The 18,529-nt window shown below is 33.4% G+C and overlaps 3 protein-coding genes across 3 annotated transcripts; all 3 read right to left on the reverse strand.

Moving 5' to 3' along the window:
* Window positions 1-252: 252 nt before the first annotated feature.
* Window positions 253-4,242, reverse strand: LOC134251834 (uncharacterized). The gene is made up of 5 exons (XM_062734255.1): window positions 2,951-4,242; window positions 2,681-2,833; window positions 2,214-2,386; window positions 1,656-1,954; window positions 253-803 (listed from the first exon to the last, which is right to left on the reverse strand). The coding sequence occupies exons 1-5, from the start codon at window positions 4,074-4,076 to the stop codon at window positions 491-493; spliced, it is 2,064 nt and encodes a 687-aa protein (XP_062590239.1). The 5' UTR covers window positions 4,077-4,242; the 3' UTR covers window positions 253-490.
* Window positions 4,243-7,092: 2,850 nt separating this feature from the next.
* LOC134251841 (uncharacterized) lies at window positions 7,093-10,638 on the reverse strand. Its single transcript, XM_062734262.1, has 8 exons — window positions 10,567-10,638; window positions 9,639-9,758; window positions 9,309-9,543; window positions 9,084-9,218; window positions 8,612-8,814; window positions 8,298-8,489; window positions 7,545-8,011; window positions 7,093-7,420 (listed from the first exon to the last, which is right to left on the reverse strand). The coding sequence occupies exons 1-8, from the start codon at window positions 10,636-10,638 to the stop codon at window positions 7,093-7,095; spliced, it is 1,752 nt and encodes a 583-aa protein (XP_062590246.1).
* An 806-nt stretch (window positions 10,639-11,444) lies between these two features.
* On the reverse strand, window positions 11,445-12,308 carry LOC134251837 (uncharacterized). The gene is made up of 3 exons (XM_062734257.1): window positions 12,074-12,308; window positions 11,700-11,800; window positions 11,445-11,538 (listed from the first exon to the last, which is right to left on the reverse strand). The coding sequence occupies exons 1-3, from the start codon at window positions 12,272-12,274 to the stop codon at window positions 11,511-11,513; spliced, it is 330 nt and encodes a 109-aa protein (XP_062590241.1). The 5' UTR covers window positions 12,275-12,308; the 3' UTR covers window positions 11,445-11,510.
* Between the last annotated feature and the right edge of the window lie 6,221 nt (window positions 12,309-18,529).

Here is an 18,529-nt window from a genome sequence, read left to right on the forward strand (position 1 = left end):
CCTCATATTTGGTATGCATATTCCAGTAACCAAGCTCTTTCAAATGACACCAAGGCCAATGACCTTGTGACCTTGACTGTGACCTACTTGTATTTGCTAAAAATAGTCTTTTTTAACCTTTGCAATACATCTTTAACAATACGAGATAGAAACTTCATACTTTCTATGCGTACTCCACTAAATTAAGTTTTTTCAAATGACACCAAGGTTAATGACCTTGTCACCTTGATTGTGACCTATATACTAAAAATAGTTTTTTCAAACTTAGGGACCACTGGGTATATAGTGTTTCATGAACACATCTTGCTTTATCTGATATTGGTGATTTCTGCGACTTTAAAGTTACATAAAAGCAATGAAGTAACACAATTTGAAATATATGTTATTTCATTCTGAAACACATATTGTTTGATCAAATTAATACAACAGAATATAACAGTTTTAAGAACTGGATAAAATCAAACTCTTAACATCCATGACAGCATGTAAATTACATTGATTTGTTACAATGTTCATTTGCACATTTTCTCTTTCCTAATTTCACTTTCTGTTCAACTTTTATGGCTGATGGTTTTGGTACACTTGGGCGGGGACATGCCTCATGACTGGCACAGTATGGGGCCACCTCGTCGTATAAATACCACTGTCGCTGTGCGTCAAGGCCACATGCTTTAATAACAGTTGGAAGAGAGGCATCCATGTTTGGAAACCTGAAATCTTTGTGTTTCAGGATGTTGACAGTAATTTCTTCATCTCCAGCATACTTTCGTAGATGGACTACTCCAGGATGTTCATGTGTCATGCTGCAAAAGTCAAAGATGTTAGATCTTCCAACATATATTGTTTTTTTTAAATATATTTATCGACAGCTTAATGCAAAAGATATTGAAGGAGCACAGTCATGGCAGTTAGAATTAGTTAAGAATTTCTTTTCAGTTCTGTTTTTAGCAGCATACATGTATACAAAAATTTTCAAAATTCAATGCTAACAGAATTCTTCATAACCTTATCATGCTTATACTTAAAATTTGCATTTGTCAACATGGGCTTAAATCTGATGTATTTGGTGTTTGCTTTTGGGGATTTTTTTTTTTTTTGTATACATGTTCATGTAATTTTTTTAATTTGACAACATAAAGATTTTTAATTGAGGGATAAATTATACAAGCATAAGAAAATAAAAGAATATATGACAAACAAACACCAAATATATATATTTAATAAGATGATCAGGTATAAAGAAAAATACTAAATTAATTTTGATGTTTTGGTCTGAAATTTGCTGGTTTTACTAAAGTCATGAAATTCAGACCAAATTAGATAAAATGAAAAAAAATATAATACCATAGAAGTACTTTTTTCGTATGGTATTAATTTACGGTATGTACGCGGTCACAAATTTTTTGCGGAAATTTGTCCAAGCATACTTAATAAACATGTAAGGTATATATAGGGACAGTTAAGAAATCCACATGATTTTCTACCTGCAGATTAAACAAAAATCAAGATTCCACAGAATTATGACAGCGTGGAAAAAAGTATGTCTACAGTATACTTGAAGATCTTATCTATGCCTCTCTGTGCATTTGTTGTTCTGTGATAACTCAACCTCCAATAAATTAATTGCTAAAAAACACAGGCAATATAATGCATACCGAAAATGATGATACTGCTTGAGTTGAGGTATTGGCTTGAAGTACTGCTTGAGAAACGTGCTCCAGTCATAGAAAATGACTGGATACTGGGGATCCTCTACAAGCTGGGGAATATTATGGTTATTCCTAGATGAATGAGCAACGGATTTGGCCACTTCCTCAAGATTCTCTGCAGTTGTTCCTCGCCATTTCACCTTCCAGAGCCCAAAATGCCAGTCGGGATGAAACTTTGTGTGGCCTGCCTCCATCAGAGAAAACTCAATGGTCATATGTCTGCCGGTCATAACTCGCCACATCCCTATATCTACAAGACATTCTTTTAAAATAAAATTCAAAAGAGACAAGATCTCTAAATGCACTTCTAAAAGAACTTCATTATGAAACTAAACTAATCAAAGAGAACAAATGAATTGAAAATAATTTTGCCAGTGTATTTCATTACATGTACCACATGTAAACATGGATGTATTTGACATGAAGACACCTATTGTATTAATTTTGCAAAAATACCATCCACACAAATGGTAGTTAAAATATAGACAGTTGGATTGGAAATACATACCCAATAACAGTGTTGTTTTTATTTTGACCAGTGCAGTTGTCCATATGGAGTTGTAAATTCATTTCTCCATAACCTTTATGTTGAAAATGGTGGTGAATCATACTGGCAACAGAGTTTGCCCCCTTTCCAGAATGCTGAGACTCATCAATCAAGTAAAATATCTGTGATCCTGGATAAAAGTTCACAAAAAAATGTTTGCACTGAAAAAGTTAATTATTCTTTTACTTCAATTTTTTTTATGAAAGGGTGCATTTCTAAAAATGTAATTCTAAATTTACAGGTTGCATGTATTAGCCAATTAAATGCACTGCCTAGTCTGTTTTATAAATTAAATTTGTTAGACTAGTAGTAGTAAACTTGTACATGAATCTATAAATTTTATTTTCTATCATTGAACTAAAAGAGTAATGCTAAAAAATCAATTAGACTATTGTAGTCTTGTGTTTGACGTTCTAAAAATTACCTGAACCCTCTGAACCGATTCCAAAACACTGGCATTTCCGTGGGGTTTTGAAGAACAAAGGACCAACCTGTTGCGCATAATGTGGATAATGTATTTGCTGGGCATAATCAAAACTGTAATGTTGAGTTCCCTCCAAAGAGCAGATGGGCTGACCTAGGGAAAATATCAGTAGCCAATTGATTAAGAAAAATCACTAATTTAACAGAACTAATGCATAAATGATTAACTAATTTCAAACAATATTACTTGAATCATATAATAAATTGTTACCTCTGGTTTTTCTCTCATTTGGAAGAGCAGAAAAGCTAGTTTTAGAAACTTCACATTGCCTTCTGTAATAATCCCTCTGCATCTTTGATTTTTCAACATGAGCTGTGTATTTCTCAAGATGTTGCTCCTTTTCCTCTTCTGTCATCATGCCACCATGAACCAGGATATTCGCATAGGATTGGCATTTATAACATAGGTCTGTTGAAGGCTTGCTAATTAGAACATGTGGACATATATTCAGCCAAACTCTTTTAAATTCTGACAAACATATCTTTCTCAAATGTAGACTCTCTGCAGCTAACAAATAGTCCTGATGTATATCAGCCTTGGTCTTATCAGAGGGCAACACTATAGCTCTACAATCTCTGTAGTTTGGCAGTCTTCCTGGTAACGGTAAACCAAACTTGTTTCCATAAGATGTTAGAAAATCTTTTACAGATTGAACATCATTTACAGTGAGGGCATGCTTTGGATGTTTACCAATGTTTCCATGAATTCTAGGAGCGAGTCCATCCTTATCAAGGGAACGAGCAAGCGCGTCCACCGTCTTCCTATAAACTCCATGGCAAAACGCAAATGTTTCTCTACACACTTGATGTCCATTAAAAAAATATTCTTGTCTAATTCTCTCCCTTTCTTTTGATCTATGTTTCTTTGCACTAGTAACTTTGTCATTTCGCCGATGGTGAAATAATTGCACTTTGATCATCATATCTAGTTCCTCCTTGTTCATTTCCAGGCACGTGTTTCTGTATTCAAGCAAAGATTCTAAATCGACGACCTCACTACATGGTTTTCCGTAGAGTCGAGAACAACCGCATGTTTTAGAATTAAACTTTTGAAATTGGTCAATTTCATTCTTATCTACCTCACTCTGCTCTATTGGTACTAAATTTTCTCGATCTCCTATTTCTCCATCGCTTTCATTTTCGTCAGAGCTCTCTGCGTTATCAGAGTGATATTCTGGGTCGACATCCGATGTGTTTGACAAGTTTCCAAAATATAGGTCATTCACTCGATTTATTTCGTTTACAAATTCTTCATCTTCGTTTTCTACTATTTCCGGGGGGATTGTACTTGCATTAGAAACTGCACTTGACTGGCTTAGTTGGCTGCAGCTTTCCATTCCGGCGATTCTATTCAGTTTAAATCTCCCTCATTTCTCGAGACGCCATGATTGTTTACACCAACAACTCGGAAACTAAAGAAGAGTTAGTCTTACGGGGAATAACTCTAAATAATCTCGATTTTTTCCCTCGAAAACTTTCAATAATATTTAAATCAAAATAAGATCGATTTTCTTATTATTTTTATTTATATAAAAAAGTCTTTAAACATTACACAATTTAAATTCATCCTGCAATTATTTTAACAAGTGCGCGAAATTCACGCTTTTTTGTAAACGTTGATTGTGACGTTTTTTTCATTATTACGTTTTGCCGCATTTGGGCCAAAAATCTCATGGCGAGTCACATATCGATATTATTGAACGAGTACATTTTAATTATTTAAAACATATGTTGAATTTGAAAAGTAGCACTCCAAGTTATATGATTAATGAAGAAACTGGACGGTTTCCATTACACATAAATATTTACTCAAGAATGATAAAATATTAGGCAAAACTTTTGAATGAAAAAGAAAACAAATTGTCTAGAATAGTATATATGTATTTACATAAACAACATGATAAAGAGGAAATGAAAAACTCATGGATATCATTTGTACAAAAGATTTTTAATAGATGTGGTTTATAAAATTATCCAATTGTAGTGTATGTGACCCCCCCCCCCCTTTTAATTTTTATGTCATGTAGTTAGGGTATATGACATTCATTATTTAATCCGCAATATAGTGTTTATTCATGCTGAGTCAATGACTGTAATATTTTACTGTAATTGTGTGAGCTTGGAGCGGGTTGATTATTTAATCCACAATATAGTGTTTATTCATGCTGAGTCAATGACTGTAATACTTTACTGTAATTGTGTGAGCTTGGAGCGGGTTGATTTTTCTATCAAATAGAGTCAATGTCTGTAATATGCTATCATGCTTTATAGTGATTTGGAGCGGGTTGATGAAGTTTGTTTATTCAAGAAGTTTTATTTTGTTTTACTATGAATGTGCTGTTCGCAAAGTTGTACCTAAGTTATGTAATTGTATTTATAAATACTTGAAATCAAGAGTAAATTGTAGTATCATAGTATGTTGGCAATGTAAACATGACAGAGATAATTCGAACTGAATTAGAGTTTGACAGGAGATTTGTAAAGTGGGTCATTTGTAGATTATAACTTACGTATATATAGCAACTTATTACTGTGCGTAAAAGTATGTGATTGTTGTTTATTTAGTGTTACTTAATTAATTTGATACCTGTAAACAGTCTAAACTTCGTTTGGCACATGTTTGACAGTTTTGGAACTCTTCTGTACGATGTACTTCCGGTTTAAGAAAAACGTGTTAATCTATTCGATAAATTGTTCTCCTATTGATTGTATAGTCGATAAATTTATTGAGTATAAATGGTTACGAATGAATGTATTTTGAGATGAATTATGTCACGTGGTCAAGCTGGCTTTCTCCAAGAATCACAAAAGTTCAATAAATTTGATAAATTTATTTACAAAACGAATAATAATAATAACAAAAACCTCACACCATCTACCACACTCTGATCCACACCCCGTACTCACTATTAAACAGTTAATAAAAAAAAAACAATTATCTTGGTAACCAATTAACAATCAACCAATCTACCCCGGGTATATATCTCAGTTATCAATCAATGTTTCAATTATTGAATTAATGCCAAACGTTTTCCAACGTAGTGATCGTCTCCGTATCATCGATCATCATCCACATCGTCATCATAACCATCATCATGATCATCATATACATAAAACCATGCATGTCAGGTTTGCCACTAGCAGGTTGGGCACACACCCCCATTTGGTTGATCCACTCCCGTTTGGTGGTCAATCAACCAAATCGTATACATTGTTAACTGACCAAATGGGAGTTACTTTTCGTGTTTTTCGATTTACACCTGCTTTTTAACTCGGCGCACTAAGATGACAGGAGTGGTAAGTAATTTAGGTTCCCTCGTGTCTTTAAACATAAAAATATGGAACATTGCATGTGGAAATTTGTGCGCCTGGGTGTGCAAATTTCAGGTATGCTAAGTAAAATCCTGATTATGGCCATTATTTTTGCATAATATTACCTTACAATTAATCCAAATGCTTCAAAATTCACATGAGGAGCCCCTTCTCCAAACATTCTACTTTCGATTCCAATTATCCGGGTTACTTCAAAACAATTGTAGCCAATGAAATCTCTTGATCTATATAAACTTCGGTCGAAAGCTCAAACTTTAATACGGAGCGTCGTTTGTGTAAATTTTCAATAAATGCATTCTCTATTCATTTTTTTCATATTGTGTAGAAAAAAACTACAAGAGGTGGCAAAGTAACCATTTTAAGACAAATTAAAAAGAAGAAGGACCCCACCAAAGTCTTAACAGACCAGAAAAAGATGATACGCTCCTTCAACAAACGAAAGGATACACTTCTTGAAAAGGTGTGTATTCATTCAAAAGCATGTTCAAGACATCTTATATTACATAATTACACGATCAGAAACACTTGTTTTAATTCCAGCTTTGTTACTAACCGCCTAATTAAAAAAACGCACCGAAATTTTGATTAATAACTCTTTAATAATCATGGTAATGGAATCATAAAAATCATTGAAAATGTAAAAAAAAAACAAACAAACAAACAAACAAAAAACAAAAAAAAGCATATATTTATGAACATGCATTCAAAGTTTTTAAAGAGTTATATCAAATTTTTAAAAAAAATATCATTAAAGTAACAAATATGTACATTCTTAAAGATGTCATAGTTTTAAAAGATTTTTAACATGGCACAGGTTCAAGATATATATACAGCAACTTCAGCACAGGTTTCACTCACAGTGAGGGCACCTGCTTCAGGAATTGTGTATGAATATTCCAGTCCAAATTTCAAAAAGGTACAAATGTGAAAAACCCTGTCATCTATCCGTTTAATTTAAGTAAATCTTAAATTTATATACATGTACAATAAAAAATACAAATTAATAATAATATAACATAATTATGTACACAAGGTCCCGACTATTGAAACTTCAATGTCCTGTGCGTCACCCTCTGCTTCTTCATCTGCCCCTGCATCACCTACTTTGCCATCTTCTCCCTCTACTTCTTCTGCACATCCTACATCGGCTTCATCGCCCACTTTCAAAGAGGTCAGCACCCAAACGACAGAATCAACCCTCGGAGGAGATTCGGCTGACGAGTCTTGCTGTCGGATCTGTGGAGAATCTCTATCGGAGAGCAAGCTGTGGGTGGGTTGTGAAGTAAAGGATTGCTCTTTCTGGAGGCATGCCTGGTGCATGGGGGTTACTGCGTTCCGAAAAAATGCTCTGAAAAATTAAAAAAATTTTTGTCCTAAACATTTAGGTGTAAAGAAATAAATGCTCGGTAGTTAATTTTTTTTTTCAAGCGAGTAATTTGCAAAAATTATGAATATTCATACCTTTATTCTACATCTGACTCGCTCTGGCTTTCAGCTTCCTTAATTTCATTGAGTTCTTTAAGAAATTCAAGTTTTTCACTTTTTTCCATTTCTGGCTAAGTGTATGTGAATTCAATGTGTCTAACTGTGTCTCTATGTGTGTAGATATTTCAGCTTTTGTTTTGTTTGCGATGTTGGTGTGTTTTTCTCTGTGTTCTTGAAAAATAAAGATAGGTGTGTGTTTAAGTCTAGATGAGAGAGGATGTGTTTGTATGTGTGTGTAATGCGAGTCTTTGTTTTCTTGTGCATGTTCTGAGAAATGTAAAAATGCACTGTCTAAAGGCTTATTTGAAAGTGTTGTGAGCGATTGTTTTTGTAAATATTTACTTTCCCTAATGATTTGTCTGAATGCTGTGATTTCTTCTGTAATGTCGTATGCGTATGTATATTCTGTGTCTTTTTCTGTCAGCCCCATAATTGTCTGCATGTTCAGTCTGATCTGAAAAATATGAATAAAATGATACAATATAAAGTATATATAAAACTATTTCTAAATAATTTCATTTCATCTTAGATGCAATGGATTTGGGCATGTTGAATGGGGGGGGGGGGCACTTTTTTCCATACTTAACCTTTTATTACAGAAAAATGTACATTGGAAAAAAAGATTTCGGAGTTAGGACACCCCCCCCCCTTTTAATTTTTTTCTCTCCAGCTGCCCCCTTCTAAAACGATGCTACGTCATTGGGATTTATATGCATGATGTGTATATAAATAATTTTTACCTCGTCTAATTTGTCGATGTTTCTGCTTATGGTTAGCCATTTCTCGTCGGTTGGCAGGCCAGGGGGCATGAAGCCTTTACTTTTTCTGTTAAGGTTCTCAAGAACAAAGTCCCCTCCTTCGCCTTTGCTCTCATGACCAGTTACAGTGTATGCCTCATTTTTTCTGATAAATTCGTTGACTGCAGGAGGACACTGTATCCGAATTAAAGAGTCTCTGACGAAAGCCTCCATATAAAATGGCATATTTAGCCCGAAAAATAAAGTTAAAACTTTGACCTGCTACAGAGAATGACGTCGATGTTGTTACGTCGTACCCCTGCTCTAAACACATGAAGCGCTAGACTGTGGTCAAAAACGATCTTCGCCATCAAAGCTTCATTAGGGGTCTTGTTGCTAGCTAAAAACTCTTCAACGGAAGGCGTTTCTTTTTCCAATGCCTGGCGAACATAGGGCACAAGGAGCTCGCCAGACATAGCAAAAAGGAATATTTCCAGAATTTGCCAGCTTTTATGGTGATCTGCAATATAAAATATAACTATGATTTGCGAAGAACACATAGGCGTCGGAACCGGGGGTGAGGGGGAAGCCTCCCCCACTTTTTTTTGAAAATATATACATAATATAGGCATTGAACATTAGGATTTACCTTATTTTGTTGGTTTAGCCCCCCCCCCCAAACCCCACTTTCAATTTGCTTCCGACGCTTATGGAGCTTTTCATTTATGCATTTTTTTCACACAAAAAATGATACAATTTTAAATTTTTTTTAATTTATAAATTCTATACCGTGGGCAGCCTGGCATGCTGCAAGGGCCTTCGGACTCTTGAAGCCCAGCATTTTTGCGAGCTCCATTAATAAGCACACATCCCAAAGGAGTTTGAAAAGCGCCTTGGTCATATTGATTTCAAAGTGGCCATGTCCTAAGAAAAAATTAGAATTTGCACAAATTTTGATTTTATTAAAAATCGTTGATATATTATTGCACATTATAATTGAAATTAGAGTAACACCTGCTAGCATTAAAATATTCCTATATTTCCTTCCTTCCTCTAAATCATTCGCATGTTTTGAAGTCTCAATATGGTTAATGAACTCGTCTTCGTCATATTGGATACGACACGTTGGGCAAATATACAACTCCTCGATGATCCTCGAGGCGAGAACGTAGGGGAGGCCGTCACATCCTACTGCCGTCCAATGTCGTGTCGTACCAACCTCTGCCTCCTCCAGGAGATGGTCAAGCACCTGTTCCCAGATAGAACATTTTATGCATCATATAAATTTTTTTAATGTATTTATTATTTTTTTGTATTTATATAAATCAAGGAATACTATACAACCTTCTCTACAGCCTCATACGAACAAGGGTTCTCAAAAATAGGTTCTCCAGCAATAACCTTGCTTGGCCCTGCTTCATGGCAGCTAGGAATGAACGTGTATCTAAAAATAATGAAATTGATCTTTAGATTTATATAACTTGTGTCAATCTTAGTCTGTTTTACATTTTGTAGGTTGGAGGTGAATGGGTGGGGTGGTGGTAAATGGAAAAGGATCTATGAACCGATGTCAGGACCACCCTGGACCTGACCCCCCAGGAATTTGCATGGTTATTAAATTTATACACTACAGGAAGAAAAATTACCATGGACCCCCCTCGGCAAAACGCAGACCCCCTGGCAAACGCAAATTTGTGTTAAATTTATATGAAAGGTCAAATGTTTGAAGCATTATAGAAGCCCCCCCCCCCTACGAAATAGGTTTTTGAATTTGGGCGAGTTAAGTTTTATTTTCTTTTTGCTTGTCAAGAAATTTCTGGGTTGTATTTTTTTTGACTGGAAAAAATTCTGGATTCGCACCTGGAAAGTGAACTGAATAATAATAAAAAAACATTTATTAAAAATGAAATTTGTTTTACAATCGATTGTGTTTCAAATATATATATCCTCGTTAACCTCTCGTTTGGGGGTCTATTTCCCGTGGATGGTCTTTTTTCTTGTCAACATGATCCTTCCATCCATCTTCTTTGGATTGTTGTTTGATTATCTCATTGATTCTCTTAGAAATAAATCCATGTCTGAAATAAAAGTTTGTAATTATAAACGAGTAAATTTTGAAAATATCACTATCTCTCTCTCTCTCTCTCTCTCTCTCTCTCTCTCTCTCTCTCTCTCTCTCTCTCTCTCTCTTCAGTGTTTACCTTTATTTACTGAAATCTTTTTCAAATAATATTTCTTGCGCTTTCAACTTTTCAAGAGAGTCCTTCTTTGCCTGCACATGGAAACTCTGCCACTTTGAAGGCGCAAGCTCTATGTTTCTCTGAATATCACTTCTGGGCTGCATATGAGCCACAGATGTGATAACGGATGACTCCGCCTTGAAATCGTTCTTGACCCGCCATTTTCTACCAATCACCTTTTTAAAGATAAATTTAAAAAGTCACAATAAAAATAATGACACGTGTAAAAAAAATAATTTGAAAAATAAAATTGAAGTAAAAGAAAATTTTAAAAACCTGGTTGTTATCAAAAAAAGATATAACATCCGAATTATCGGGGATCTTTATTTTCTCTTGGCTGTTGGCTTTTAGCCAGTTTAGTATAGATGTATAGCTTCCGCTTGGTGTTGCAGCACTAGCAACATTGACGCCTTCTTTGCTACCTAATAACATAAACAAATCGATATAAGTAAATAAATAAATATAAATTATAAATAGAGATGGAAATAAAAAAATTCTTTTTTTATTTAATAAAATCACAACAAAATGTTTTAAAATTTATGAAGAAAATATTTAATTGCGTGATTGTAAAATTATTAATAATAATAATAAAAAAAAAACACCTGTCTTAGTGTATATAAGAAGGGATTTAGCAAATGCAAGTGGAGCAACAAATTTTGTGTTTACAAGGTAGTAAACGCTGTCCACTGCATTGCTAATAACCACTGCTTTTTCCTTCTGATAGAAATCCCCCTCATGCATCAACCCCTTTAAAAAGGCAAAAAGAGGACCATTCCTCAGACATGTAGCCTATGAAAAGAAAACGAAGAGGTTCCAAAAAATAATTTATTAAATTTATTTTTGAAAAGTGTAATATTATTTATGAATTTAATTTTAAAAAAAAAACTATTAGAAATGCATAAAAATCTTACGAGCTGGATCAAAATGTTTTAACATGTCATCATTTTTATAAATTGAACCGGCAACTAAACTGTCATCAAAAACTTTTAAAGATTCTCTTCTTCCTGTAAAAAAGAAAAAAAAGGTGCGACTTCATGCAATTCATTTGTTAATATGCGTTCGCTGTAATTATTTGAATGAAACAGGTACGATGTACCGCCGACCCAAACGTAATCATTTTTTTTTTACATGATTAAAAAAATTAATAAAAGAACCAATTGCACACATAATCATCTCCAAGTCATCTTCTTCAATGTCACCATTCTCAATTTTTTGCACCATCTCCGCAACAATGGTGTCTTTTTTTCTTTTAGGGACAATTCTTGCCTGTGAGAAGATTGCATGATCGTAGTCTTTTTTTTAAACAAAACAAATCGTTAAAGGAAAAAAGGAAAGGAGAGGGTATATTTTTAATTTCTGAATGTTTATTCATATAATTTGTTTTTTAATTCATATAAATTCATTTTCATGTAACATTTTACTATATATGCATGGATGAAAATCATTTGAAAATATTAATACCCCCCCCCCCCCCCCCCACTTTATCCCTTTTCATTCCTGCGTGACTGATATAATATGGAAAATTTATTTATAATTTACCTCAGCATGCTTTATACATCTTTCACAGATGTAGGTTCCTTTGGGATTAAGTTCCCCCTCTTCCTTTAACTTTTCAATAATCTCACTTCTCACTTTTTTTCCCTGAACTCTGAAAAGGGTCCTTTGTTCAGAGTCCTTGCAAATTGTTGCATGGGTTTTAATGCTACATTTCTTGGGAAATGGCATATCTAAACAAATCATACAACAATAGAGAATATTTGTGAAAATTCTCTGATTAAAATCTATAAATACATTATACTTTAATGGCCAAGATAAAAAAATCTATGTATTTTGTACTCTAATGATGTTCCGTACAAACGTTTAGCTGCTGTAATTAATTATAACGGGACTTTTCATTGGTTCTGGATGATCATGATCAATAAGAAGCTTTGATTTGTAAAGTATGAAAGTTGTAGAAAGAGCCCACAGGAAATTTTTTCAACATTTAAGAGGTATATTTAAATTATATAGCATTAAGTTGTCAAAATAACAGTACTACTTACTTCTACGTACTATTCTCAGCCTCCGCTATCGAAATTGCCGCATGAAATGTTGGGCGAATCGCCTTATATAGTCTAAGGGTGAGTTCGAGATCATCTCCTGATGCTCGTGCAAATGCGCCTTTCTCTTAATTTAATGCAATATTGGCGCGAAGAAAAAAGACCACCATTTGGTCAGTTATGTATGTATACCATTTAGGCTATAGACCACTAAACGGGAGTGGATCAACCAAATGGGGGGGGTGTGCCCAACCTGACTAGTGTTCATCTAACGAACTATCACGTTACGTGGTTTGACTTATCTGTGTCTGTCCACCATCACCGAGTCTTGATCACACACACAGCCTCCTTCCGGGCTTTAGTCCAGGAACCTTTCGCTGTGTCACCACGATCAGACGATCCCCTCAGCTTAGTGCATGTACCCAATATCCAGTACCAATATCTTCGACGCTACAATGATGCATATTAATAAGTCACATGTTTCACTACATATGTTTGGCAATACCACTATGTTTGGCAATTCATTCTTAATATAAAAATAATCAAAAAGTATTAAGTATAATGGTTGCCAGTTAACAAAAGTCAAAACAAATTACTGCCAATATGGCGCACCTTACTTTCAACTTCCGGTCATTCACTTCCGTCCAGACATTTAAACCAAAATTTTAAAAAGACAAAATATTCTACACAAAGTAACAAAACTGAGTACAAGAAAATAGCGAACATTTAACAATGAGAACTTTAAACGTTATCGATATAATACAACAGCCACTCGAACACTCTCGCTAACCGTCACACCTGAGTGAACAACAGGTAAAATGGTGAGAGCTGGCCAAGTTCAGAAATAAGAACGAAGTTGTACTCAATAATAAATTTGCATAAAAAAAACTATATACAAAGCAAATAATATCATAAGTAATACTTATCACGGACCTGTCTCCGTGCCAGTGTCAAAATATTGCATGCACTGCTGCTATGTACATATACTAGCTGCTTCGAATCAGAAACGTGTCTGCAGCTACGCTTCTCTGCCGGGAATGACCAGGCCTCAATTGTTCTGGTCGGCTAAGCTATTTTGCAAGGACTTATGGGTATAATAAGCATAGGGACAAAACGCGGGAAATACAAATTATATTACAAGTGCAATAGTGATTGTTACAAACTAAATATTGTTTTGAGTTTAATATGTTTTGTTTAAATTATTTGTTGTGAAACATATTTTGTTTTAATTGATAATATGTGAGAAATTATTATTTTGCATTTGTATAGAATGTTTGGTAACACTTGTTCACGTGAAAGGTCGTGATGCTTTACTTTTGACCAATCAGATTGCTCGATATAATTGATCATTAGTTATTAATCCAATGAAATTTCATAATTAATAATTCCGTCTTTTTCTAGCATTTTCCGTCTTTTCCCGTCATTTTCTGTCCTTGAGTCATATAAAAGTTAGACGCTGAGAAATTCTAGTCACTCTTCTGCTTATTTTGATTTGGTAGGTCCGTTTTACGGAGCTTGTAGATTTTTGTTAGGATTTTATTTTAACTTTTAATTTTGTCTATCTTTTATTTAAATTAGGAATTTATTTAATTTTTCATTTATTTAGTTAGGATAGGATTTAACCGTGAAGGACATTAAATAGTAAAATACTATTGTCCGTGATCGGTAGTTTAAGAACTCAACAGTCTATGACTGAGTAGTTCTCTTCAGTAATTAATTTATCTAGGGTTATTTTATTTTACAATTTTACTCTACATTTATTTAAATTTTATTTTACGGCAAACTACGTAACAAAAGTTATACGTTTGCTATCTTTCTCTTTTATGATGACTAAAGTTGATTAATTCAACGAATGTCAATTTTTATTTTGTTTAGATTCAGTAATTTTATTTTTCTAGATACGTAAATTTTTCTTTCGAATTTTTCATAGAATTTTTCATTAGAGAATTTCGGAATTTAATTTCACTTTACTTTTAACTTAATAAAGATTACCGGACTTATCGTATTTGGCCCGTAGTATTTACAAGCTGAATCCGTTTAATACAGTAAAGCTTGCGTAGGTTTAACAAGTCAGTGTTATAAATGACCACGACTTGTGTCCCGTTTTAATCAAGTGTTTAGGAGTTTAACAAGCTACCTGTTTAATACAGTAAAGCTTGTGTTAAGTTTTACAAGTCAAAGTTATAATTAACTACGGCTTGTTTTCATTATTATTTCTCATTCTCTCCCTCTCTGTTATGAGGTAGATCTACATACTGTAGAAGTGAAAAACATTACGGAAATTTTAATTTCACTATGTTCACGATTTAAGAATTTTCCGCGAACTTTAAACCATCGTTTTTATTACTTCACTTCATATCTTCCTAAAAACAGGCATAGCACCTGAATATTTATGAATGATTCTCTGCGAAATTGAAACTACCGTGAAAGGTAACTTTCTAACAAACCGTGAAATTTTAGACACTTGAAATTTAAGACTTCTACAGTATAAACTTTATAGCAGAGCATATAGACTGGAGACAAAGTCGATCCTTTTCTTTGAAGTCGATATATCCTTGGATTGACTTTATCAAATGACCACATTTTTAATATTAATTTAAGAAACAATGAAAATAGACAATTAAAATAAAGATTGTTTGAAGACTTTCACTTTTATAAACACATCTTTGGAATTTTATAATTTATCATTTGTTTAAATAAAGGCGTTATCTTGCTTTTGCATTTGATATCATCAATTTTTTGATAACAAAAAAACGTTGAGTGTTCTACTTGACTTTATTCGTTATATAATAAATCATATATCAAAACATTTGCGCCACCAGACACACTTATCAGCTATAAAAATCTAGATGGGGAAGTTGAATAACTGAAGTATATTTAGTTTTTTCTTCCTCTTTACTGATATTTCCTAACATAGGTCTAAATAAATGACTGAATACTGACTTCAATATGTACATGTATGTATCGTAGTTGACACCTTACAATTTTTAACATATGAGCCAATCTATTCATTGTCTGAATATTTAGCAAACTGGAATATGGTTTTCTGAAATAGATATAAACATGAAATACATGTACATATATACTGTATTAATTGCGTGATTCTTAAACTTTTATATTTAATATGTGTAATGCTGCATTTTCCGGAAAATATAGCATATCTGATAGCATGTCTGAAGTAGACCTACCTGAAAGTAAATTTATGATAGGTCCTGGGAATCATTTTTCTTTTATACCCACTCAAACAACTTTTAACGCCTACAAAACGGCGACACCATATAAGTAGCTTTCAAGTTTAATTCTAGACTTATGCAAATACGAGTGGAACATCATAAATTTTGCTGTGAGGCAGATACTTCACTTAAAAAAAAATCATTTTATAGATTTCTATTGAGAGGACACTCATTGATTTGCTTAATATTTACTTATGTTAATATACTAATAAGACGACCTACATGTGTCATCGTTTATAGGATCTTCGTGTTACTTCTCCTGATCAAGACTTTCACATTTACTTTCTAGATGCCAGTTCGTACGGTCCATATTCTTTTCCCCGTAAAGCACTGTTAGATTCATCTACTGGCATAAGGTCAAACCTCCTTTGTGAAGAGTGACGCAGAAGGGAGTTATCACAATCGTTTCTCCACGGGTCTTCATACTGTCCTTGAGTTGAGATTATATGCATTCGTACACTTTCTTTATCCAAATAAATATTATTGTCGTTCGTTCCTTGTACTCCAGCCACATTTCCCTCCCCCTCATACGTATAGCCATAGGGATTCAAATCTTCAGAAGATCCGTTTTGATTACATGGGTGTATAGGATCAGTGTTAATGTACTATAACAAGGGTCCTCACAGGAGCCATTAAGTGGATTTTCAGAGGCCTCTTCTCTGTTTAAAATGTCATTTTCTCTGTTTCCTTCTTGGGTTATATATAACGCATTATGAACACCATCTTTAAAAATAAAGAGAAATGAAATATCATTTGGAAATATCAAGTAACAAGTTTCTTATTATAATTTTCATCTTTTTCTTTCTACAGTGTAATAAATTCAATTAAATCAGTCCGAATGAGACCTCTAGTTAATAAGCATTTTATTTAAAGGAATTTTGGTTCTGAAATTAATATTCATTTTAAAATACAAGTTTTGTTATGTTCTTTCATCTCCATTGAAAACAATAATGATTGTATATCTGTTCATAAAAACAATTTTCAATTCCATATGTAGTACACTTTACGATTCAGTAGGTTTTTAATAACCAACTTGCTTTTATTTCTTTCAACATATTAAACATGTAATTTTTTGTGATTAGTGGACGGTACAATGGACTTTCTATGGTGAGCTTCTAACATTGTATTCTCTTCAGCACTCAACTGATCTAATTTGAATTTATCTATATATTTCTTTTCTTTTTGAAGATGTTGATCACTCCTAAACTTGTCTCAAAGTATGAAAATAATAATTTGAATTTTTTTCATTAAAATCACGTACGTTACTACTCTTATTTGAGAAATGATTACATTCTGATATTTATAATTCTACATAGGAAACAAAATGAAATTGATTTTTTAACTTGAATATTTTGAAGTCTTCCTCTTAGTAATTTTAATCCACATGAGACAAGTTTGCACGATTATGAAGATTTTATAAGTGAAAAAAAAATCAATGACATGGACATGTAAAGTACGTCTGAGAAGTAATAAGCTACACTGTTATTGGTTTACATTTTCTTGCTAAGAATAGGTGATAAAATAATATTTCATCATTAGCTTACCATGTCCTTCTTCTTTCTTTATGGTATGATATTTTCTATAATACATTTATTTATACAATCAGTAGAATATTTTATGCTTTGGTTTAATGACTGGTTTGTTACTTAGGAAAAATAAATATCTATTTTACCTGCAAGTTATTCCAAAAATGAGGAGCAAGCAGGCAAATAAACACAGATGACAGTACGACAAGGAATACAGTCAAGACTTTGTTGTAGACAAGGCTGAATGCATTATCTGTTAGATTATAAAAGAAAACAAATGGTTGATCGATATTTTCATTGTACTTTGTTTTTTAATTGATTTGCAAATACGTATTGAAATTTTACCAGGAAAAATATGCATTTATTCTTAAAACACTCATCCATTAAGGAGGCTGGTAGGCAACAAATTAACCACAAATTAACCACAAGATTTAACTTATTTTTTAGATACGGTATCTTAAGCTGTCAACTATCATTTGGCAAAGAAAAAATTCATACATTTTAGTTTTAAAATTTGATCATTTTTGTATATCATTATATGGAGCTCTTCTCTTAAGGGAGATTGAAATAGTCTGAAAATGGTTGCCACCCCAGCCTCTTTAAAGATACCGAATCAAGTGAAAAGGTCCACGACGGGTTTGACTGGTCGACATGCAGGGAATGCTTTCTTCCTTTCTTTACCTGATCCTTTCTTTGATATTGATTTCCAAGGGTCTGTGGTTTGCCTTTTTCACGATTTATTTTTGGATTCAACACATTTCTTTTGCAAATCCGAAGTGCCATAAATGGCCTTTCGTGTTTTTTCTTCATGTTTACTAAGTTACTTTGTTAAAGATTATGATTTTCTCTGCAGCCTATTTATTTTCTCAATTGATTAGGTCTTTTTATTTGTTTATAAACTGTTAATGTTTTCTTCGTTTGGATAAGATATAGGTATTTATTAAAAGTGACAACATGCTGAGAATGGCAGTATTAGCATTTATTATCTCAGATGTTATTATATAAAATAACGCTTAATTAGTTTAAAGGATTTATTTGAAGTTTGGCGTATCTGGTCGCGGTGACATATGACAAATTTGGGAGCGGCCGCCGGGTCGTTTCCCTAACAATCAACAACAAATGTGGCGACCCCAAATGGGCTAAATATTGTGCACTGGGTAAATTGCGCGAATGCACAACGCCACGCAAAATGGATAC

The sequence above is a fragment of the Saccostrea cucullata genome, unplaced genomic scaffold (assembly GCF_032062105.1).
Source record: "Saccostrea cucullata isolate Sc308-1 unplaced genomic scaffold, CSIRO_AGI_Scuc_v1 ctg1560, whole genome shotgun sequence".
In the NCBI taxonomy this organism is placed as follows: domain Eukaryota; kingdom Metazoa; phylum Mollusca; class Bivalvia; order Ostreida; family Ostreidae; genus Saccostrea; species Saccostrea cuccullata.